The 23,921-nt window shown below is 47.2% G+C and overlaps 2 protein-coding genes across 4 annotated transcripts; one reads left to right on the top strand and one right to left on the bottom strand.

Annotated features, from left to right (window-relative positions):
* Positions 1–655: 655 nt before the first annotated feature.
* COMMD8 (COMM domain containing 8) lies at positions 656–5,207 on the top strand. The gene is made up of 5 exons (XM_032962562.2): positions 656–773; positions 1,982–2,137; positions 3,409–3,540; positions 4,231–4,422; positions 4,939–5,207. Exons 1-5 carry the CDS (start codon positions 732–734, stop codon positions 4,957–4,959), a joined length of 543 nt encoding a protein of 180 aa, XP_032818453.2. The 5' UTR covers positions 656–731; the 3' UTR covers positions 4,960–5,207.
* A 1,642-nt stretch (positions 5,208–6,849) lies between these two features.
* On the bottom strand, positions 6,850–23,462 carry PBLD (phenazine biosynthesis like protein domain containing). 3 transcript variants are annotated; one of them, XM_032962557.2, is made up of 9 exons: positions 23,084–23,453; positions 21,232–21,331; positions 18,499–18,594; positions 16,974–17,086; positions 16,522–16,551; positions 13,030–13,118; positions 10,437–10,615; positions 7,960–8,022; positions 6,850–7,701 (listed from the first exon to the last, which is right to left on the bottom strand). In XM_032962557.2, exons 1-9 carry the CDS (start codon positions 23,165–23,167, stop codon positions 7,583–7,585), a joined length of 873 nt encoding a protein of 290 aa, XP_032818448.2. In that variant the 5' UTR covers positions 23,168–23,453; the 3' UTR covers positions 6,850–7,582. The 3 variants fall into 3 exon arrangements, 2 of the variants coding, with proteins under 2 accessions (XP_032818448.2, XP_032818449.2); XR_012945593.1 differs by having other exon boundaries at positions 7,617–7,701; positions 7,960–10,325; positions 23,084–23,462; XM_032962558.2 differs by having other exon boundaries at positions 6,850–10,325; positions 23,084–23,462.
* Between the last annotated feature and the right edge of the window lie 459 nt (positions 23,463–23,921).

Consider the following 23,921-nt stretch of genomic DNA (forward strand, 5'->3'; position numbering starts at 1 on the left):
TCACGCGCCTGACGTACGTGCTGCCCCGGACATGGTACTGTATGTACATATTGTATATTCTTGGTTCTTTCGGTAAAGTCACGTAGAAGGGAAACAATAAAGTCATACAAATATATTATTAATAAAAAATATTTTATTTTATTGTTTCCCTTCTACGTGACTTTACCGAAAGAACCAAGAATATGAATCCCTGCAGTCACGAAAGCTTTAAATCAAAATACATACTGTATGTTGAACTTCTTTCGCACCGGACGTAGCCAGCCGTCTTAATCGGAGTGTGGGGACATCACACGCACGTGGTGAGTGTTTACGCTGTGCGCGGTGACGTCACCCGGAGTGGTGAGCGTGCGCGGTGACGTCACGCGGAGTGGTGAGCGTGCGCGGTGACGCCACGCAGAGTCGTGCGCGTGCGCGGTGACGTGAGAAGTGGTGAGCGTGCGCGGTGACGTCATGCGGAGTGGTGAGCGTGCGCGGTGACGTCATGCGGAGTTGTGAGCGTGCGCGGTGACGTCACGCGGAGTGGTGAGCGTGCGCGGTGACGTCACGCGGAGTGGTGAGCGTGCGCGGTGACGTCACGCGGAGTGGTGAGCGTGCGCGGCGACGTCACGCGGAGTGGTGAGCGTGCGCGGTGACGTCACGCGGAGTGGTGAGCGTGCGCGGTGACGTCACGCGGAGTGGTGAGCGTGCGCGGTGACGTCGTGCGAGGCGCGTGACGGGGGTCACGCGAGGCGATGTCGCTGCTGGAGCGGCTGCGAGACGAGGAGCGGGAGCGGGTGAGGAGCAGACAAAGCGGCCCCGGGTAGTCCACGCGGCCTTCTGGGGCAAGTTGCTGCTAGCGAGCAGCGCCTGTGCTGGCGGGAACCCAAGAGGTGGTGGTGGTGGTGTGGCGACAGCTGTCGGGGCCGCCTTTGTCTCCCTATAATGCTGACGTTTTATACACCACACTCGGTGCTCATTTGATGGCTAATCCACCTCGGGGTAGAACTGGGGTCGGCTTATTCAGATATTCGCCGTCACTGTTATTGGCCGTCGTGAGCGAAAATCGGAACTCGGATCGCCGGGTTCGAAGCGCAGTGCAGCGCGCTAATCACTGCGCCACCACTCCACCCACCGCACGCCCCGTGCACACTGCGTATGGACAGGCGTCTACTGTATATACAGTACGTTCAGGAGAGCTCGATGCCGATGCTGCTGGGGCTTCAGGAGGGTACGTTGGTGTCGTTCTGCCATCCCTACATTGAAGGAGCGCAGTCCAATACTGGACAGCGGTTTACTTTCGTGGTCCGTAGTTTGGCTTGCCTCCTCACCGTGGCTTGCGTCTTTAATGTGCCATTCATGAAGGAGGCGTGCGCATTGGCCTGTTGATGTTCTGATGCGGTGGACGGTTCCATCGCCGGCGTCTTCGACGAGGAATGCCATGGAGCCAGGAGGGAGGGTGCGACGTTTTCGGGATGGGATGAGGCGTTTATTATTGTGGACGTTCGCGTTGTTCCTCCTTCCGCCAGCGTTCTTCCGGCTCTGGGTGCGATTCTAGGATGGTGGCAGCAGCAGCAGCTTGATCCAAGAAGGGGGATCCGAAATTGAGTCGGAGCTGAGGGAGATTGTTAAGGCCTTGGCTGAGGGGTAGGTGGTGAGGCCACCGCGTAAACTCACTTGCAGTTTGCATGTTTCTGCGAACATTTGGTCGCAGGTTGGAACAGCGGGGAGCTGCATCTGCCAGTCATCTCTGGCAGGATATGAGGGTGTTAAACGGGCGCGGTACGGGCTATAGGAGAGACGGGCTGATGCGGGATACGGGAGGATGTGGAGCTGAGTGGACTTGCCAAAGTCCGGAAGCAGCGTTGTCAAGATCGGCCTCTGTGGAGGAGGAGGCTCGTGAAGGACGCTGCTGCTATGTCCTGTGTGGTTATGCATTGCTGTGTGGTGAGTTGGAGAGTGTCCTGTGTGGTGACTCGTGCTGTGTGGGGCATGGTGTTGTCAGTTTGTGCACGCAGTAGCCGATGGGCTGTGTGGACGGGCGTCTCCGCGGTACGTGGACTATGGGCACGTGTGGAGCCCGAGCGAGTGGCTCTCCGTGGTGCAGCAAACGCAGCGCGCCCTTCTGCAGGCCGTGCAGGATGGCCCCGGCAAAACGGAGGTGCGTGCAGCGGTGGCCGCGTGCTGGTCAAGTCAAGAGTGATCCGGCTCAAGTGAACATTGAGGTGTTGGTGCTCATCTCCTGTTTGCAGCCCTGCAAAGACGGTCGTGGAAGATTCCACGTTTCTACAGCGGCAGCGAGTCTCTCCCGTAGCACCACTGTTGACGATATTAATTATTGGTCAAATCAAGCCCCAAACGGTATATGGACGTATTGGCGGTGCAGCATAACACACCGGTCCTCATAAAACAGTATAAAATCTAAATTTGAATCGGCAAATCTGGTTTATCAGTATTTAATTGACCCTGTCGCCAAGTTTGACGCGATTCTAAGGTTTATTCAGTCTACTGAGACTTGCTAAAGAAGGTCAACATTGACCGTTGATTTGGGTCCGTTGAGTCCGTCCAAGTCTAGGACACAAGGAGTCAAATTTGCCTTGGGACACGGAGCAGCCAATCGTCATCATGCTGCTATACGGCAACAAACTGTGACTTCGATATAACAAAAACTGATATTGACGCACCATCAGCCCACAAGATTTTCTGACCAGGGTTGTGAATTGCATGTAAAAAAAAAACTTATAACGAAAAATGCGTGTTCTTTTTTTACTTCACCGGTGTACCGCCAATACGTTAATATGAACTCACAACCTTCTGATTGCGAGCAGCTCTCTCTACAACTGAGATGTTTGGCCGGATGGTTCGTATGTGTGCTGTATAAACGGGTAATGCATTCAAAGCATCTGGCAATGCAGAAACTGAAGGGTAATGCATAGCTTTTCGCATCCAATATTAGTATTCATGATTGATTTTGGGGGCTGGGCCACGTGGGTGAATGGTGCAGATGGCATCGTCAGAGCAGTTCGACTGAATTCCGTACAAGGTGCCATAAAGTTAGGAGAGCACTTACAGGTGGACAGGACTACGCATATGTGGACTGTAAAGGTAATTAATAACTACAGTATAATGTAAAAAACAAGTAATAAATGAACTCACATCAGCCACCAGAGCGATGACATCATGCCAACTATGTAGCATGGGGGTTGTCTTCTTGGCAGTTGATTGGCTGGTGCAGTGGGAGTGATAGCATAATCCATAGCAACCACTGCCATGCCCACTGTGTTGTATGTATGTCGAACGTCTTTGGCACTATACGTAGCCAATCGTGCTAATCGGAGGAGCGTTTTCTCTCAAGGCAAGTCTCACGACGATTACTGCTTGACGGACTTAGGACAAATGTAACGAGCGCTTGCTGTGTTCGGCTTGTTGCAGGAGCAGCCAGCCGTGCCGCGCAGCGTGGAGGCGTGCGTCGGCGTGCGCCGAGATGAGCTCCGCTCCGCTGTGACGTTGTCATCGCTTGCACTGGGGAGTGCGCAGCTCCGCGACTTTGACTGGAAACTCAAGGTGCTTTCTGCGTCATGAGCGAAGTCAAATATGTCACGAAATAACTAAGCGAATAATTTGGCCTCCTTCACATATCTGTCCCTCCATATAATTTTTGCTTTAGTGTTTCTATTCATATCCAATCAGACAAAGTCCTTCTGGGAGGAAATAATTTCAGCAGAATTGGTTCAGCACAAGCAAACAAAACCGGTTTTAACATTCAGGGTCATCAGCAAAATTTGGCTTGCGTCAACCAACACTTGTGTACTGGCAAATGTTTATACGCAAGGACCCTCTCAATATGAGTCCTGGCTTAACCTCTAAAGAACAATAAGATTCTAAAAAACATTTTCGTTTAAATATCCGAATCGAGCCCATGTAACTTCACTGGTGATATATGTATATTGAACTTCTTTCGCACCGTACGTAGCCAACCGTGCTAATCAGAGGTGCGGGAGAAAGATAAACTAAACACAAAAAGCAGTAAAAATATAGTTTTTAATATATATTTAAAAGGGCATAGCTCCAGTGGCTTCAAAATATCGGAAGGAACAGCATTCCAGACGACCACAGAAGCACATCTGAAAGCGCGCGATGAAGGACTAGCCAAAAGCTGCTGCGAGGATGACTGGAGTTCACGTGATGGTTTATGTTCCTTGAGGAGATAGTCTGAATGAAAACCGTGGTTTGTGTGCGTATCTGTGTGCGTAGCTGGCACTCTCAAGCGACCGCCACTCCGCGCTGCAGACACCGCTGCTGGCGCTGGAACTCGACGTACAACGTCACGACCCTCCGCACGATCCGCGCAGTGCGGTATGCGACACCTCACGTGATGCTGTGACTGTGGAGCTCTCTGCCGCAGAGCTGGGCACCCTCATCACGGCCTTGGAGAACGCCAGCAAGGTGTGATTGCTACCCCCTCCTCCTGCAGCAGTAACACCGGCCAGGTGGCTCAGTAGTTTGAGTGAGCGGCTCACAATCGGAAGGTTGGAATTTCAGATCCTGTTTGGGGGTTGCTCAGTTCATCATACCTCCATGATTCAATGAAATGAGTACCATTGTGGGAAAGTCCACAAGTGTTGTCCTATGAATAGAATCACCCCTGCCATGGAATTGCAGAATTTCCAGCCTTGGGAGATGAGCATCACCTCAGTGCTCATTTGAGCAGCTCAGAGGATAAAATCAGGTTTGACTGGCATGTGAAATGGGAGAGTGAACCCCCTATTGTTGGAAGACAAAAGACCACTTCAAAATTTCTGTGTGTCCCTTGCTTAGTCGTTCTCAGGATCGCAGGCGCATTACTCACTGAGAGTTTTAAAATAAATTCAGTCTCATTACACGATGCCAATAGCATGCTGGGAATAAAATTGGGAAACATTGCAAAAAAATAGTAAATATGCATGTGTGTGTGTCCTTTAGGTGGTGCAACAGCTGAAGTGAACCTGGACATGATTTGAAGATAACCCGTTGGCCGGCATTCCTACACCAACGCGGGCCAATACCTGTGTACTATTAAGAATAATGAAAGTAATCATCAGCCAACTGTCGAACCCTTCTGATACTGGTCTTTGTGATAAGTGTATTGCGAATACGTTTTTAAACATGTTTATAGCATTTCACTTGGAATTGATTTACATTGTAATATTTTCAAACATTGTCCACATTAAATTATAAAAATGCACAATGAATCCCAATGTAGCAGGACCCTCCTGAAAATGTATTTGGACTCTTTGGGTAAATAAGTCTTCATTATTATACCCCTGAGCTTACTACACACTTTCCCACTGAGCCACATGCCTCATCACTATTTGAGTTCATCAGAAACCACTGACCTCTACAGCTTAAACTCCATCAGTGCGGTCTCCCACTGTGCACTAAAAACACATTCCTGCGGAGGCAGCTGGTAGGAACGTTGGGTTGCTCGGTCAATGGCCAGGGTCAATGGCCAGGGTCAACGGCGGCATGGTGTATTGCGCAAATATGCCCGACTGTGAGGGCGGGCACAAGCCGGCGTGAGTAGGTTAAACGTTGAGTTTTATAAGGGCACCACGGGGTGACCAGCCCCTCCCCACCCAGCCCCTCCCCACCCTCCCCTCCCCACTCAGCCCCACCCTCCCCACCCAGTCCTTCCCCACCCTCCCCTCACCACCCAGCCCCTCCCTCCCCACCCAGCCCCTCCCCACCCTCCCCTCTCCACCCAGCCCCACCCCTCCCATTTTTGGATGCACGACGGACGGATGGACACAATAATCCCCTGTGGGCTGGTGTAACTAGGAGGTTCCTACCAGTACTATTTGTATTCTACCAGGTAAGGCCCACATAGCTATATAGCTCTTTTTCAGAATCGACCTGGCCACAAAATGATATCTCAACGAAGTGGCTTATCATCACGTGGAAATGTATAATAGCCAAATACTCCTGAACACACTATGCACAGTCACATTAAAATGAGAGGACAGCCTGTCCTGTAGACGAGGTTATCTTCCCCATCAGCTCAGTCAACCTCAACTATTCTCCACATCCGAGTTTCTCCACCATAGTCTCGGGCCCAATTCTGCCACTCAACGGTCACCAGACACCCGACACTACTCGCCTGATGGTGTTACGAGTCACCACTCACCTGACACCACTGCCCGCCACCACAACTGACATCTGACCCTCACCAGACACCACTCACGAGACACCTCACCACTCCCACAACACCACTCACGAGACGCCTCACCACTCCCACAACACCACGAACGACACACCTCACCACTCCCACAACACCACTCGGCACTCACCAGACACTATTCTCCTGGAACTCGGCGAGCAGCGGCGACACTCTTGATATTGCAATGCGCTGAAGCACTTTACGGTGCAGTCGATGTATTCCACAGTCCATATAAGCCGATTTTTTTTAAAGTTTGAGGCAAAATTACACTTCCCTCATTCATTGTCATTCTTACCTAATTCAATCATTCCAATCATTAATTCACACACTTCCGCACTGCCCATAGGCTCTCGCACAGACCCACTGGCTGACCTCCCTGATGACCCCCCTCCCCATGACTTCCTGGGCCAGCCGTTGCTAGGGGTGCTGTTGCTAGGGGTACTGTTGCTAGGGGTGCCGTTGCTAGGGGTGCCGTTGCTCGGCTGACGGTCCTCACATCCAGCAGCAAAACATTTAATTTCGTAATGCACATAAGCATGATATATTTCCGGGGTTTTGAATTTTGTCCTCCACATGAGCACATTTTTGTTTCACGCCCATCTATACCATATTTGTACACATGGCTTGCAAAATGTGGATTTGTATAAGGTTTGTTCAAAGTACCGGAAACAGCAACATACAACGGAATCATTTTATATACGTAGATAATTGCATCATTGTGGAGAATATAACAAAATAGATAAACAGACAATTCGCCTTTTTCACATCCATCTCTCCACATTAAAAAATACAAGTATTGTTTACACATTCCGTCAGCCACACAGCCATCTGGCAATCGTTTCAGGAGCATATGTTCAACAAATGCACAGTTTTGACCGGTTTCAACATTCAGTGTCTCATCAACAGACAGGCTTGCTTGAAGACATGCTGGTAAACTGCCAGATGTTTAGAGGCAAGGACGCTCTTGTTAGATTTTCATCGTAGTTAAACTCAAAAGTCTGGTTATTTTTTTTATAATTAAGATCATGATTTTGATTATTTTGACAGTGGCGATGATAATCACATTGCATTATGGTGTGCCATTTACTTTGGAGTCTTCTCATGTCCTGTGAAAATATATAGGTCATTTTGCTTTTAACTAGACCACATTTGTCATTATTTGGGCATTCACACAAAACACATGAAATGCCTGTACATGTTATCATTGCTGTACTTTAAGCTCTTGAGTGTATTTAAGGTGAGAACAAAAATGAGATGGAGTTGAGGGTGAGATTTAGGAAATAGGCAGTGAAAATATAATTGAGTGATACCATTTTAAGATGAGTGTGTTGCATCGTAACGGGTGGCTTGCTCGTGGAACTAAGCGGCACGAGTGAAGATGATTGGTACGATCTGCAGGGCAGCAGAGGCTCAGAGGTGTAGCGACCCGCGCAGCACAATGCGGCTCTGCCCAGACACGCTCACCCGCCCGTGCTGCTGCTGCTGCAGGGACAGCTGCAGCTCCCCGCCGCGCGGGGAGCACTGCCTGGCTGTACATACAACAACAACAAGAGTCGGCTGTGCATTGTGGGCAAACGATTATTGAAAGTGCAATGCATCTTTACCTCCTCACAACCACCGACATGGTGCACGTAATTGTGTTATTTTCCGGCAGTGATGTAGCACAGTTGGTAGCATATTTGCCACTTGTTGCAGAGGTTCGCGGTTCAAACGCAGCAGGCCGCCCTGGTTAATACTGCAGGTTTATTAACCATAAATTAACCTGTTGCAGTGGTGTCATGACTCACCTGTTAGCTCTTGCTTTCCAAGCTCCTTAGACCAATAGCTTGCCAGGACTGTGTGTGCAGATCCTGAGAATAAGTTAACAATGCATTCGTACTCTGCTCGGTTTGGAATAAACAAACTGCTATAGTAACACACTTTATAAATTGCAGATTCGTGCGTAAACCGGCCAGGTGGCTCAGTGGCAGAGCAAGCAATTGGAAGGTCTGTTTGTGGATTGACTCAGCCCATTTCCTTTATTTTACGGAGACACTCGCCACTGCCATAGGAATGTGGAATTTATACCACTGGCTCACGACTGTTAACAGCAGATGAGCACTAATGCCTCAATGCTCATATGACCAGAAATCGCTTCGACTTCTTTGAGCTTAATGCTTTACCCATTGCACTGCACTCAATAAGATTTTCTAAGATCTCTTGTTGGCTCGTGACCTCTGCTTCTACAGTGAGGGAAAAAAGTATTTCATTCACTGCTGATTTTGTACGTTTGCCCACTGACAAAGAAATGATCAGGCTATAATTTTAATGGTAGGTTTATTTGAACAGTGAGAGACAACAACAAAATCCAGAAAAACGCATGTCAAAAATGTTATAAATTGATTTGCATTTTAATGAGGGAAAAAAGTATTTGACCCCCCTGCAAAACATGACTTAGTACTTGGTGGCAAAGCCCTTGTTGGCAATCACAGAGGTCAGACGTTTTTTTGTAGTTGGCCACCAGGTTTGCACACATCTCAGGAGGGATTTTGTTCCACTCCTTAATGACTTCTCCAAGTCATTAAGGTTTCGAGGCTGACGTTTGACAACTCTAACCTTCAGCTCCCTCCACAGATTTTCTATGGGATTAAGGTCTGGAGACTGGCTAGGCCACTCCAGGGCCTTACTGTGCTTCTTCTTGAGCCACTCCTTTATTGCCTTGGCCGTGTGTTTTGGGTCATTGTCATGCTGGGATACCCATCCACGACCCATTTTCAATGCCCTGGCTGAGGGAAGGAGGTTATCACCCAAGATTTGACGGTACATGGCCCCATCCATCGTCCCTTTGATGCGGTGAAGTTGCCCTGTCCCCTTAGCAGAAAAACACCCTTAAAGCGTAATGTTTCCACCTCCATGTTTGACGGTGGGGATGGTGTTCTTGGGGTCATAGGCAGCATTCCTCCTCCTCCAAACACGGCGAGTTGAGTTGATGCCAAAGAGCTCCATTTTGGTCTCATCTGACCACAACACTTTCACCCAGTTGTCCTCTGAATCATTCAGATGTTCATTGGCAAACGTCAGACGGGCATGTATATGTGCTTTCTTGAGCAGGGGGACCTTGCGGGCGCTGCAGGATTTCAGTCCTTCACAGCGTAGTGTGTTACCAATTGTTTTCTTGGTGACTATGGTCCCAGCTGCCTTGAGATCATTGACAAGATCCTCCCGTGTAGTTCTGGGCTGATTCCTCACCGTTCTCATGATCATTGCAACTTCTCGAGGTGAGATCTTGCATGGAGCCCCAGGCCGAGGGAGATTGACAGTTCTTTTGTGTTTCTTCCATTTGCGAATAATTGCACCAACTGTTGTCACCTTCTCACCAAGCTGCTTGGCAATGGTCTTGTAGCCTATTCCAGCCTTGTGTAGGTCTACAATCTTGTCCCTGACATCCTTGGAGAGCTCTTTGGTCTTGGCCATGGTGGAGAGTTTGGAATCTGATTGATTACTTCTGTGGACAGGTGTCTTTATACAGGTAACAAGCTGACAGGAGCACTCCCTTTAAGAGTGTGCTCCTAATCTCAGCTCGTTACCTGTATAAAAGACACCTGGGAGCCAGAAATCTTTCTGATTGAGAGGGGGTCAAATACTTATTTCCGTCATTAAAATGCAAATCAATTTATAATAATTTTGACATGCGTTTTTCTGGATTTTGTTGTTGTTATTCTGTCTCTCAATGTTCAAATAAACCTACCATTAAAATTATAGACTGATAATTTATTTGTCAGTGGGCAAATGTACAAAATCAGCGGGGGATCAAATACTTTTTTCCCTCAGTAAAGCCTTCAAAGAGCCTTGATATATTTTGACAGCATATGGCATATCTGGTCTACACATGCCCATGTGCCAGCTGATATGATGATATTAACTTTTGTAACTTTGGGTGGTAGGGTGCTGTGCGTCTCACAGCAAGAAGAAACGGAGTTCAATTCCCAACTTTGGCATTTTGGTGGGTCGTGTTTTGTGTTCTCTCCCCTGTTCTGCATGGGTTTCCTGCCAAAGCGAAACATGATGGCTATTGGCCAAACTTCCAATGCTGAAAGATTACCTTTCAATTTACTCAATTTTGATTACACGTAGCAACATCGCCACCCTAATGAGAGAACGTGGCAAGACGCTCCTGAAAAAAAAATAGAGAATTGGCGAGGGTAAGGAAGCCATCTCATAATAATAAGTTATCACAAAGCACTCGCCCTCTCCCCTGGTCCCGTGCGCTCGCATGCTCGCTCACCAGTGACGGGGTCCTCATTGATGCCCACCCAGGGAGCGAAGTAGCGAGAGTAGAAGTCAATCCGATCCCCCCCGCAGCCACGCAGCGTCACGATAACGCCCATCACGTCGGGGCTCCCACTGGCTCGCTCGGCGCGCAACAGTGAGCCCGGATCGATCGGCAGCCGCTCCAGATCCTGCCTGTGAACATCGCTACTCGTCAAAACGCCTCACTTGGGAAATTGCTTGAGGTTGAAAAACGTTGTCCGTGAGGGTGTCTATTCTTTTTAACTTAAGCACCGCACTGCTCGGCGTTGGAATTCCCTCCCATCCCTTTTTCCCAAGCTCCTTGACTTGCCACTTGATGTTATGGGCCTCTGCTCAATAACAACACATACAAACATGCTAAATCTATAGCATACAACATGTATGTATCCAATGAATATCACACCCAATCAAATAAATAACAAATAGTTAACGAGTGCACACCGTCGGCTCATGTAGAATGATGTACGCTCGCTCGTAATAGTTGAAAACCATGTGCAAGTCGGTTTTAAATAGGTTTAAATAAGTTGATGGGACATGTCAGTGTGTCTGTGAGTTCATTAGATATCGAAGCAGCTCTCTGTTTCTAAATCAGAACGTGCCTGTTCATGTTTCTACCTTAGGGACACCGGTAACATACTAATAGCACATCACTTCTATGAGTCAAGAATGTCTGTGTGTAACGCGCGTGACGTCACTCACGTCGACCAGCCCCCCTCATTAATTATCATGAAAAGGTGGGGTCCTCCACATGGACCCCCCCCCCGCGTCATTAATAATCATGAACGGGTGACGTCACTCCGCATGAAGGTGGAGCGGAAACGAAAATGTGTTTACGCAAATTAGCTTTCATTTTGACCTGTCTTTATGGAAAGTAAAGCTAATAAAGAAATCAACGCAGCAACTAATATAACGAGCAAAAAAATGCTGTCGGTGTGTCCCGCGCGTGACGTCACCCCACATGCGGCCCTCCCCCCCTCATTATTATTCATGTATGCCTGGATTTGTTGACTAATGCAGAAGAAGGTCGAGCGGCAATGATACATTTTTTAAGCAAATTCGCTTTCGACTTTACGTATCTTTGTAGAAAGTGAGGGCAATAAATAATTCTACGCCGCATCACAGTGCATTGGGTGCCTTTATTTCTTCGGCACGTCCAACAAAAGGTAAGTCTACTTTACGCTTCCAAATTATGCTACAATAAACATTTCTCTTCTACTTTGTAGACATTGTATCGAATTCCAATTGTTTCCAACCCCAGCGAGCCACAGCGGAAGATAAGTGTATCAGAGCAGTGGATTGCAAGTAATTGAACGTCCGTTAAATAAAGTGCTACTGTGACATTACGTCAGGTGTTTGATGACTTAGTTTCCTGCAACAGCCACTGCCATTAATGCAGTGCTGCGGTCAAATGCTGTGAGGTGTTGTATGACTTCCTTTTGTGAACCATTCACTGCCATTAATACAGTGCTACAGTGAAATGCAGTGAAGTGTTTGATGACATTCTTTTTTTCAATATTCCCTGCCATTACATTTCGACAAGATAAAATTATACTTTGATCAATTTATTCGTAACTCTAACGCTTCTCTTTGGTCTTCGTTATTTGCTAAGTTACTTCAGACAGTATCAGCACTCTACTTTCTTCACTCTTCGCTATCAAGCGTCAATTGGTGAAGATACATTTGTCAGTTAACAGCTTCAGGTGATTTCAATACAGTGCTAAAGTGAATTCATGGGTTATGTCAAATTATACAGCCACAGAGATTGTTCACCTTTGCCTATTGTGTAAGATACCGAAGAGTCCCTGGTCAAAACATTTACCAATTTGCTTCTTTTGCCTGTATGCTAGCTAGATTTGTCCCCTCTGCAGATCACACTGCCCCTATAGTGTCTAAAAAGCGCTGTCTAGATCTAAATATCCTCAGCGGATCAAAGTGTTCATAAAGGATAGCCAAGTGCAGGGAAACCTTTTCAACAGTGATAAGAGATTCACACAAAATATCGTATACCGAGAAATCTTCCAAAGTCCTTCATTTCATTTAATAAGTTAAGGAATATGTCTTTATGTGCTACATTTCCTAATAAAATGAACAATCACATAATAAAACGTTAATTTAATTTTTTTATATTACAGCTTCCATCCTAGGACAGGCTAACAAGCTAACGGTTTAATTAAAGTACAAGGATAATAATGCTGTGTAAAGCATCATTATTAATATACGTTTGTTACCAGGAAAAAAGCCTTGAGATTTTTGACGGGAGGGTCCTCCTAGGTTTTTGCAGTAGGGGATACCAATTGCTATTTGAACCATGACGGCAGTGTCAAATGACATACGGTACTCTTCGAATGATGTCACAGGATCTTCCATATCTACCGTGAAGCAGACGCCGCATAGTATTTCAAAAGGTGAATACACCCGCAGTATTAACCGGGGCCGGCTAGATTCAAACTGCGGACCTCTGCAGCAAGCAGCGAATGCGCTACCACCCGGGTCCACGTCACCGCCCCCCATATACAAGAAGGTCATGTGATGGGGGGTTAAACACAAAACCGTCCAGCTTGGCGCACCTTGTATAGACGTCGCTCAACCGGATGAGCAGTTTACAAGTGCCAGGTGAGTAGCGGACGTCCTGCACGCTCATCTCTCCAACCGCCACCTGCGCAAACGCCAAGCGCCACACCCCCAGCGCACCCAGCCAGCAACGGGGGCAGCACGTCAGGGTTTGTGATGCTCTACAGCATGGTGACACTGACCAATCACAAAGCACTCTCTTATATCACGGTTGTGAAATAATGCACAAGAGGAAGCACGTGCAGCTAAAGGACCGCATTCTTTTTTCACGTGAGCGTTTCTTGCAATTTAAATTTATCGATAAGAACATGTGCAAAAATTACCCGGCAACAATGACAACACACTCATGTAATCAATCCTTCACATTTGTAATTTCTCCTGCACATTATCCATGCCACAGCCGCTGGTGAGAAGCGCTGGTATAGCGTCTAGGGCAGTGGTTCTTAACCTGGGTTCGATCGAACCCCAGGGGTTCGGTGAGTCGATCTCAGGGGTTCGGCAGAGCCCCCGCCACGGAGGTCCGGACACACTTGAATTATTGTGTAAATTTGTGATGACACACACGGCCCGCTTGGCCATCACTGGCTGCAGATGATCATGCTACACTGCTTGGCCAATCAGCGCTGCGGGGAATTTAGTGCGTACTCAGTAGTCAACGTGTGACTATTGTTGTCGTACGTCGTGTGATTTCTTTAATATTTTATCCATACTAACTATGTCGGGCAAAAGAAGAAAGTGGTCGGACGAATATGTACAACATGGATTCTCATGTATCACGGAACGTGATGGGAGTGAGCGTCCTATCTGCATGATTTGCAACGCCAAGTTGAGCAACTCTAGTCTTGCACCGGCAAAACTAAAGGAACACTTCTTGAAGCTGCATGGAGACGGGGAATACAAGAACACAACACTTGCTGAATTCAGGGTGAAGAGAGCCAGATTCGATGAAAGGGCCACTCTGCCTGCTCTTGGATTTGTACTTGTTAACAAACCGATCCTGACAGCATCGTACGAAGTTGCTTACCTGATCGCAAAGCAGGGCAAGCCACACATCATTGGTGAAACACTTGTGAAACCAGCTGCATTAAAGATGGCGAATCTGATACTCGGAACAGCGGCCGAAGGTAAATTATCCCAAATTCCCCTTTCAAATGACACCGTCAGTGACAGAATAGAAGACATGAGTAAATACATCTTGGCTCAAGTAGTCGCGGATCTGATTTCAAGCCCGGCAAAATTCAGCCTTCAACTCGACGAAACCACAGACGTTTCTGATCTAAGCCAGCTTGCTGTTTTTGTACGCTATGTGAAAGACGACATGATAAAAGAACAGTTTTTATTTTGTAAGCCTCTTACAACAACAACGAAGGCAGCCGATGTGAAGAAGCTTGTGGATGACTTCTTCAGAGACAACAATCTTTCATGGGATATGGTTTCTGCAGTTTGTACGGACGGAGCTCCAGTCATGCTGGGAAGAAAGTCTGGTTTTGGTGCGCTAGTAAAGGCCGATGCACCACACATCATTGTGATGCATTGTATTCTGCACAGGCATGCGTTGGCAACAAAAACCTTACCTCCAAAAATGGCAGAAGTATTAAAAACTGTGGTGGAATGTGTGAACTATGTGCGAAAAAGTGCTCTGAGGCACCGCATCTTCAGTGAGCAGTGTAAAGAAATGGGCTCTGAATTTGAGGTACTTCTGCTCCATTCTAATATTCGGTGGTTATCCCGGGGACAGGTGCTGAATCGTGTTTTTGCCATGCGTGTGGAATTAGCCCTGTTTTTGCAAGAGCACCAACACTGCCATGCAGATTGCTTCAAAAATCCTGAGTTCATTCTCATTTTAGCGTACATGGCTGATATATTCGCAGCTCTCAATCATCTCAATCAGCAGATGCAGGGTGGTGGAGTCAATATCATGGAAGCGGAAGAACACCTGAAGGCTTTTCAAAAAAAGCTACCGTTATGGAAACGACGAACAGAGAACAATAACTTCGCAAACTTCCCGCTTCTGGACGACTGTGCAAGTAAGATCGAAGATGTGTCTGGAATCGGAGATATTTCTGTATCCACGGAACTGAAGCAAACAATTGCCACGCACTTAGATGAGCTTGCAAAGTCTCTCGACGGATATTTCCCTACAAGAGAGTCATATCCAGCATGGGTGAGACAGCCGTTCACGTTTGCTGTTGAAACAGCAGATGTCAATGATGAATTCCTCGACGAAATCATTGAAATTCAGCAGAGCCAGGTTCAACAGCAACTCTTCAGAACAACAACGCTCTCAACGTTTTGGTGTCGACAAATGAACAAGTATACAGTTATTGCTAAGAAAGCCCTGGATTTTTTTATACCATTTGTTACAACATATTTTTGTGAGCAATCCTTTTCGAGGATGCTGGACATAAAAACGAAGAAAAGGAACAGACTTTGCTGTGAAAATGACATGAGAGTGGCACTTGCCAAGGTGAAGCCACGCATATCTGAACTGATCTCTCAAAGGCAACAGCAGAAGTCACATTGATTTCCAGGTATGTAATTTGTTGTGAGTTTATGCATTGTGTTGGTTTTATTCTTTGAACAAGGTAATGTTCATGCACGGCTCATTTTGTGTACCAGTAAAAAACATATCTACGTCTTGAATTTGAAAAAAATCACATTTTATTTTTCACTAAAGAGGGGTTCGGTGAATGCGCATATGAAACTGGTGGGGTTCGGTACCTCCAACAAGGTTAAGAACCACTGGTCTAGGGCAATGGTTTCCTACCTTTCTGGGATTGTGGGCGATGGGCAATCCTCAACAGCTATGTGTGGAATCATCAGAAATTAAATAATTTGTTGGGTTTTTTTGTCAAGTAGGCAATGCACCATTTAGTGAAATTGGCCATTCGCAAGATCTTTTTACCGAGGACAAAGGTCACGTTATTCATACAGTCATCTTCAACAACACAGATCCCTTGTTCTGGTCAAAATGTGCTATTTAGGTGTACAATTACTCAAGTGTCTGACAGTATAATTTTAACTCTTCTATATTGCCCATTCTCTTCCGCTCCCTTCGCCCCTCCACTCTTTCCCGTCCTTTCGTGATCCCTAAGTTACCCCTCTAGTGCTGTCACTCATTCCTCAATCCTTGTATCGCGCCGCTACGAACGACATCGTTCCATTCTGTCATCGTGTAAGTTATGTCAAGCGCCTTGAGTGAAGGCGCTCTGTAAATATAAATTAGATTCGATGTATTAAGATATTACACATGACAATCCCTTGAGATGTAACATCTCGTTTGCAGGGTATCCAGGGTGTAACCACGCGCCACATATATATAAACATATGGATGGATATCCATATATATATGTGGCGCGTGTAACCACGCGCCACATATATATATAAACATATGGATGGATATCCATGAGCTTTGTCAAAATAGCTCAACAAAGCACGCACACTTATGCAACACGTTTAAATAAAACAAAGACAATAATAAGCCTTACCTGAATCAGTTTCTTAAATTCATCTTTCTCCTAAAACAGACATGTCATAATTATTTAGCGTATAAAAAAATCAAACATTCCCGCCATGGAAAAATTTGATGGCATAAGTGATGGTGAAAATGTTTTTTAAAAGTACCACCCGCAAATTTTTTAAGACAAAACCTTGTTGTAATTTTTTTAGTGAACAGGTGACCGACACATTAGGCACGTAACAATGCACCGAGTATCAACTAGAATTGATTCTTCCGCTCGTAAATCCATACGTCCCATGGCGAACACAATCACTAGAGTTTATATTTCTGCTGAGCACCGATAAGGTGCCATGATATGTTCTGGCTTCACCCCACAGTCCTTTGGATGTGTGCGGTTCACCCGCGATGGCAGAGCATCGTGTGCCTCTCGCAGCTAGCACAGAGTGCTGGAGGTACAAGTCTCTTCTCTGTCTTCCTCACCTGCAGCGGCTCGGTGGGATTGAGTGGCAGGTCCAGCGCGATGTGGTCCCCTTCATGCCAAGCTGCGAGCTCGCCGCTCAACGTATGGAATGCGAGCCGTGCGTTGGTGTTGCCTGCCACAACACCGAAATGGACGCGCAAAAGACACCGCCATATCAGCGAAACAGGGACCGTGGAAGTATGGCAGTAGCCTTTGCATTACCAGATAAGCCCAGAAAGATGATGGGCCTGATTCGTGCTGTGATATTTGGCCATCGATGGAAAACTTATTTGGCGGAACGTTGGCTGAATTTGTGGAAAAACAGCCTCACATCACAATTTGCACCTCGCGTGCGGCCCATTCCGCACATACGCACACACCCACTCCACTACTTCTCACAGCACAATTGCAGAATCACCCAAAAGCGGGTGGGTTTAGAGTTGAGCCAACGGTAGCAGATCGGCACCTATTCCAAAAACCAAACCCGGACACATTCCTCAGTCTGTCTCGACCAGGGGTCGGCAACCTGCGGCTCCAGAGCCACATGTGGTGGCTCTTTGGCCGTAACCTTGCGGGCAGCCGTTAAAAAAAAAAACATTTTTAATCTTCAACATAATCTAACGTAAAGATAACTGATTACATATGGCAGGAAACGGGTTACTATGGAATGTTGTTGGTGACAACAACATTTTGTAAACCGTATTGTTAAGGGGGGAAATAAACAAAATATACAGTTTATTCCATAATCTATTTTGTTTAAGTCAGAATGTGTGTTGTTGTTATCTGCTGTATACCCGCTGCTGTGTTTGTGTACAAGTGGCTCTGCGTGTGATGCGGCTTTCCAACTATTTTGGTCAAAGACAAAAACAAAACAAAATGGATCTCCTTTTTCTTTGAAAGGTCCCCGACCTAGATCAATCAGAAGTGTTCATTCTACTACAACAAAGTTCAATGCAATACCATCACCAGATCTCAGTACGAATCAGTTCCTGCCACTGGAACACAGATGTCCATTTCCAGACCGTCTGGATCAAACCCGAGCAGGTGATAACCCTTTTCTTTTAAATCGCAAAAATAGCGTAACGGAGAACTTCCTGCACCATTGTTGCTCTGTATCGCTCAGTCTTAACCCTGTCCACTTTGACTCAAGTCACAAGTGTTGATGTTTCTTGCTGTGTTGAAATTACAGGTTTCAAGTGACCAATCGTGACCTAGGGTATTGACCCAACACAGAAGATCCCTGGGTTTGAAATTCCAGGAAGCTCATGGCATATAATGATGCAATGCCCACAAATACGAAGGAGACATTACAGAAATTCACTCCGCTGCTCCTGACACGGTTATCTGGCTTGACCACCTGAATGTGAAATTGTAGTTGTTGCTCTGCACGTACAGCAGGGATACGAAAGTAGAAGAGACCTGGGTTATGTTTGCCAATTGGGGGCAATGACTGCGTTAAGCACAGTAATTCCAATTTAACAATTTGGTGTGCGTGTGTGCACGGGTGGTGTGTGTCGTGTGGTTGGAGACCGAATTGTGACTTGCCGAGAGAATGCAGGATCGCGGCAGTGGCGAGGGTGGCGTGTCCACAGAGCGCCACTTCTCGGCTCGGCGTGAACCAGCGCAGACCGAACTGCGTGGCTGAGAAGAGACGGACCACGGGCGGTAAATGTTGTGTGCCGTTGCAATACGAGACACGTTCAGAAATCAGAAGTTTATTTCCCACTGAGTAAAGCCCATCGAGCTTAGAAGCTCTTTTTTCAAGGGTGACTCGGCCAGCAGACAATATCAAAGTATTCTGTAATTGCAGTTACACTCCAAGTGCATTCATAACTAGGGTTGTTAAACAGCAGCCGGTAAACTGTTAACCGGTAACCATTATCACAATTGGTTTACCGGTTCTGAAAGTATGCAGGAAGCGGTAACTGTTTTCAGTGGAATATTAGTACCGTAATGACTCCACCAATTGGAACCAACATACAAACTGCACAATGGCCTGGCAACAGTTTATTGGTTAAAAGGTGTCAGATGGATCTCATGCAACTCATAAACTCCGCCAATTCGGTTGCATTGGATTGTTGCAGCCAATTGGCTGGAAACCATGTCCTTTAAACCCCCGAAAAGCCCTGGGAGATGACTGGGGATGGACACCAGAGTGTAAGCAGTGGATGTCGCCAGACTCCACAATGCCTGGAATGTAAAGGGTTCAAGAGTTGAGGCTCCTCTAATCTGTGGTCTGATTGATTTTCTGATGATACTGTTTCCTAACTTTTATTCTCTTGCAGAAGCGTTCCAGCTGTTGAAACCATTGCCGTGGTTTTGCATCGTTTGTTTTGAGTTCATTCAAACTATGAACTAAACTATTTGTTTTATTTGACCAGGTATGGCCCACTAAGCTCTGTAGCTCTTTTTCAGAAACGACCTGGCTATCAAAAATGATCGCTCAACAAGGTGGCTTATCATCACATGGACATCTATAGCAGCCAGATACTCAAAACACATGTTTCTAAATGTGGAGGGAAAAACTGGAGGACCTGGAGAAAAATCTACGCGGCCACGGGGGGAGAGAGAGACATGAATACTCCAAATATACACGCGTCAGGGTCTGGACCGAACCCACTCGACCTCCTATATACTAGGCGAGGTATTTAACATCTCGCCATCACATTCAATGCATGGTACAGAGCCTGTTATTCAGTTAACAGCTCAGGGGGCTGCCGCTTTGCCCAGGAAGAGGGATTTATTTGCAGGGCATATAAAGCAATGGGCTCATTATGCCCATACTTTTCCCCGTTGGTAGTTTTGCCCCGTGGCGAACTGGTAGAATAACCGGTAGCATAACTGGTAGTATAACTGGTAGTATAACCGGTAGAATAACCAGTAGTATAACCGGTAGTATAACCGGTAGTATAACCGGTAGTATAACCGGTAGTATAACCAGTAGTATAACTGGTAGTATAACGCAGCGTGATTTTTATGTCTTCAGTGCATTCCACTCGTTTCTGTAGACGATTTTAATGTCGTGGATAGTTTTTCCACCGCCTGACCAGGGTCCAACAACCAATACGTGTTGGCAGCGATTGTTAAATGGGAGAGAGGTTTGGGCCAGGAGGACAATATGATGAGAGTGAGGTGGTACTGCAGACAGCCAATCGTGGGGGAGATATTTTTTGTTTCAGTGAGGAACCGAAGTGGGGGCGAAGGGGTGGCAGAAAAGACGGTGGTGTGGCTGCCACATTGCCACGAGGGAGACAAAGACGTCCGGGCGTGGTGTTGACCAACCACCACATCGTGTGCCGTGCCTGCCTGAATAGGTGCTCGCTAACAGCGGGGGGGGGGGGGGGGGCGGGAAGTTGTGTTTTGCTTGGGTCTACATAGAGTGGGTCTAAATGTAGTTCAAATACTGGATTCAATTGACTCCTCTCTCGCCTGGTAATGTATATTATTACAACGAGATCCCCCGTATAGCCTTAACAGACTTTTGTGGAAAGTGCTGTTAGCGAGCACCTATGAAGGCTGGAATGGCACAACACCACGCCCGACCGCCTTTGTCTCCCCAGTGGCGATGTTTCATCCACACAGCGCCAGGTAACTCATTTGAGGCTGAGGCGACCTAGGGGATGCCCAACACCGGTTCGGATATTCTTCTTCACCGATGTTGGTCGTGAGCAGGAATCGAACTCGGGTTGCTGGGTTCGTAGCGCAGTGCACTAACCACTGGACTAACCACTCTATTGATGATGTGTACAGTAGTAACCCACCAGCGGCATTGCCTTACGGTATTATCGAGCTCACGTTCTGCTGCCTCAGTCACTACAGAAGCACCAGTCCCGGCTTGCCTCCCTGCTATCAACCACTCCTCGCACTGGTGTACACGCGAGCACGCATGGAGTGGAAACGTGCAAGTGTGGTGCGAAATAAGCAAGGAACTGCCATAGGGGTGTTAATGGTTACCACGCTGGACTTGCAATCCAAAGGTCAATGGTTAAATTCGGGTCGAACGTGGGGGCAGGTTTCTTAAATCACCCCCTCCCGCCTCGATTCACCCAGCAGCAGTATGAACGGGTTCACCAAAGTTAGCCGATTGGGCAGGTTGCGCGTGGTGGGGTCAGTGTGGGTCTACTCCCACCTCTTCCAACACGGTGTGGGCGGCGTGGAAGAGGAGAGCAAGTACGCCCCAGAGCTCTCTCTAGTGGGAGGCCCTTCCGCCAGCAGTGGCGTGAGCGAGCAATTGCAGGGCTGCGCCTTTAACTTGTACTGACGTTTGGGGCTGCTGACCTGAACTGAAGTCGTCCATTGGAGAAAGCGTGCGCACAAACGCCGTTTCTGACAGGTTCATCTCTGCCGCAATCTTCTGATGCATCTCCTCTGCCAGATCCTGCAGGAGACATGATGGCCAGGAGACAAAAACCCGCCGAATAAACGTAAGTCTTAGTATAAGAATTGGCTTTACCCTTCCTGCAATAAAACAGTTTGTGTTCAGATGTTAAAACACCAAACAGAAACCTTTTGTAAGGAATCAGGTCCGCATTAACCACACACAGGACTTGTGGTGAACATGCAAACAAAAAAACATGCTCTGGTAGTATATGATGCATTTCTTTGCAACTGATTGGTCCACACCAGAGACAACTTTCTTTAGAGCCTAGTCTCAAAGTGTTAGACCAGAGAATGCTAAAAGGCTACCAGCACAATTTAATGATTCTCTGAGGTGAGTACAATGTGATTAAAAACAACGGCCGCTATGCCTTTCTAAATAAAATTCGTGCTGTCTGCCTTTTGGTGTTCTCTGGTCTAATACTGCTTGTGACTAGGCCAAAAATAGACTTGACAATTCCACTCTCCATAATCACCATCAACTCTCCCTTTGTGATTTAAAAAAAATGGTTGCTTTTCACAAGTCTGGCGATCTCCACTCTTCTCACCGCACTGATGCCAACCATGATAATGAACAAGTAAACCATATTGTAATATATAAGGGTATTAACCAACCTTCTAAATATTTTTTTGGTGATGCTGCGGCTGCATTGGCAGCGGTGAAAACACTCTGTACAAAAAAAATATTTTAAAAAACAGTCAATAACATTGTGCCATTAAAATGAAAAAATATAGAAATAGGTGACGTTCAGAGCAATGGCCCTTCATAGCACATCGGCCAGAAAGACGACTTCATCACCAAAGCAGGTCGAAGTTGCAGCAACAAAGTTGTGAGTAGTAAGATTGCCATTGGAACGCGAGAGAGGAGCATCTTTTCTAATAGCCAGCAAAGACGTGAAAATAATGAATATAATTTTTTTAAGAAATCGAGGAAATGAGAGTTGAAAACCACAAATGGTGAAAATATATAAACATATAATACGTCTCCTGCACACATGTCCCATATAAACAATGCAAGAATGTACTCTTTGGTTCTATTCGGTAAAGTCACGTACGTAAAAAATAAAACAAAAATCACGACGTTTCGGCCACAACACAAGTGGCCTTCATCAGGTGAAGGGGGGTGAAGGCCACTTGTGTTGTGGCCGAAACGTCGTGATTTTAGTTTTATTTTTTACCTACGTGACTTTACCGAATAGAACCAAAGAGTATGGATCCTTGCAGTCACGAAAGCTTCAAATCTAGAAATGCAAGAATGTATTTATTGTACATCCCATCAGCCACATGACCTGGGAATGCATAATTTGAGCAGCATTGGTATAACACAAGAAGCACTCTGAACTCGGTGTCTCAACGGCAGATTCAGGCTCGCTTGAGTCAAAGTTGCTGAAAGGATGCACTCGCAACAAGGAGGCCATGCGTGTGGCTGATGTGTAAATATGACACGTGTGTGTTGTATGTGGGGGGGCAGCTATGTAAAGGAGGAAGCATGTCCGATTATTAATGTAGTTATATTCTCCACAATGCACCCCACGGTAACCGTACTACTGGACGTCTGTGAAAAATAGCTTTATAGCTGAATGGATTCCTCCAGTCTAAATAAATATTCGGATTCTTCTGCTGCCTCTGCTGCAGCCGCGCGCAAACCCTGTGCCATACGGCGACCAGCATGCGCCACGATGGCGAACGTGTCAGACTTGGTGAGGGCGCTTTTGAGTGACTGCGGTCCCGAAGAGGCGGCCTCCAAGCTCACCTGGCCGAGCAGACACACGGCGGCAGGGTTGCCGCTCAGAGGCACGCTTGTGAACGCGTCCACCACGAATACAGGCAGCTCCATCCCTCTCGATCGCCGCACTCACCCGGCAATCTCGCTTTCACTGGAGCGTGCACCTGAGTATGTGTGTGTGTGTGATTGGTGAACACTTACGAAGACGCAACTGAATGGTTAGCTGAGTGAGTTGTGAAAGTGTGTCATTATTTAGCATGCACAGTTGAAGAGAGAGTGGAGGGTGGTGCTGGGGGCCGAGTGGGCACCGTGGAGCCGCCCCCATTGCTCATTGGGCGCCTGCGTGGCCCCGGGCAGAGGGAGGGCGGCGGCGACTGCACAACAAAGAGACGAACAGAGAAGTGTCGGGAGCGGTGGGGCAGTGGTTAGCACACTGTGTGTGTTGGGGAGTGGTGGTGCAATGCTTAGCACACTGTGTGTGTGGGGAGCGGTGTGAAAGTGGTTAGCACACTGTGTGTGTTGGGGAGCGGTGTGGAAGTGGTTAGCACACTGTGTGTGTGGGGAGCGGTGTGAAAGTGGTCAGCGCACTGTGTGGGGGGAGTGGTGGTGCAGTGGTTAGCACACTGTGTGTGTGGGCAGTGGTGGGGAAGTGGTTAGCGCAAAGTGTGTGGGGAGCGGTGGTGCAGTGGTTAGCACACTGTGTGTGGGGGGAGTGGTGGTGCAGTGGTTAGCACACTGTGTGTGGGGAGAGTGGTGGAGCAGTGGTTAGCGCACTGTATGTGGGGAGCGGTGTGGAAGTAGTTAGCATACTGTGTGTGGGGGGAGTGGTGGTGCAGTGGTTAGCACACTGTGTGTGTGGGGAGTG

Source organism: Petromyzon marinus, chromosome 29 (genome assembly GCF_048934315.1).
Source record: "Petromyzon marinus isolate PM22_M1 ecotype Great Lakes invasive population chromosome 29, UKy_Petmar_22M1.pri1.0, whole genome shotgun sequence".
In the NCBI taxonomy this organism is placed as follows: Eukaryota; Metazoa; Chordata; class Hyperoartia; order Petromyzontiformes; family Petromyzontidae; genus Petromyzon; species Petromyzon marinus.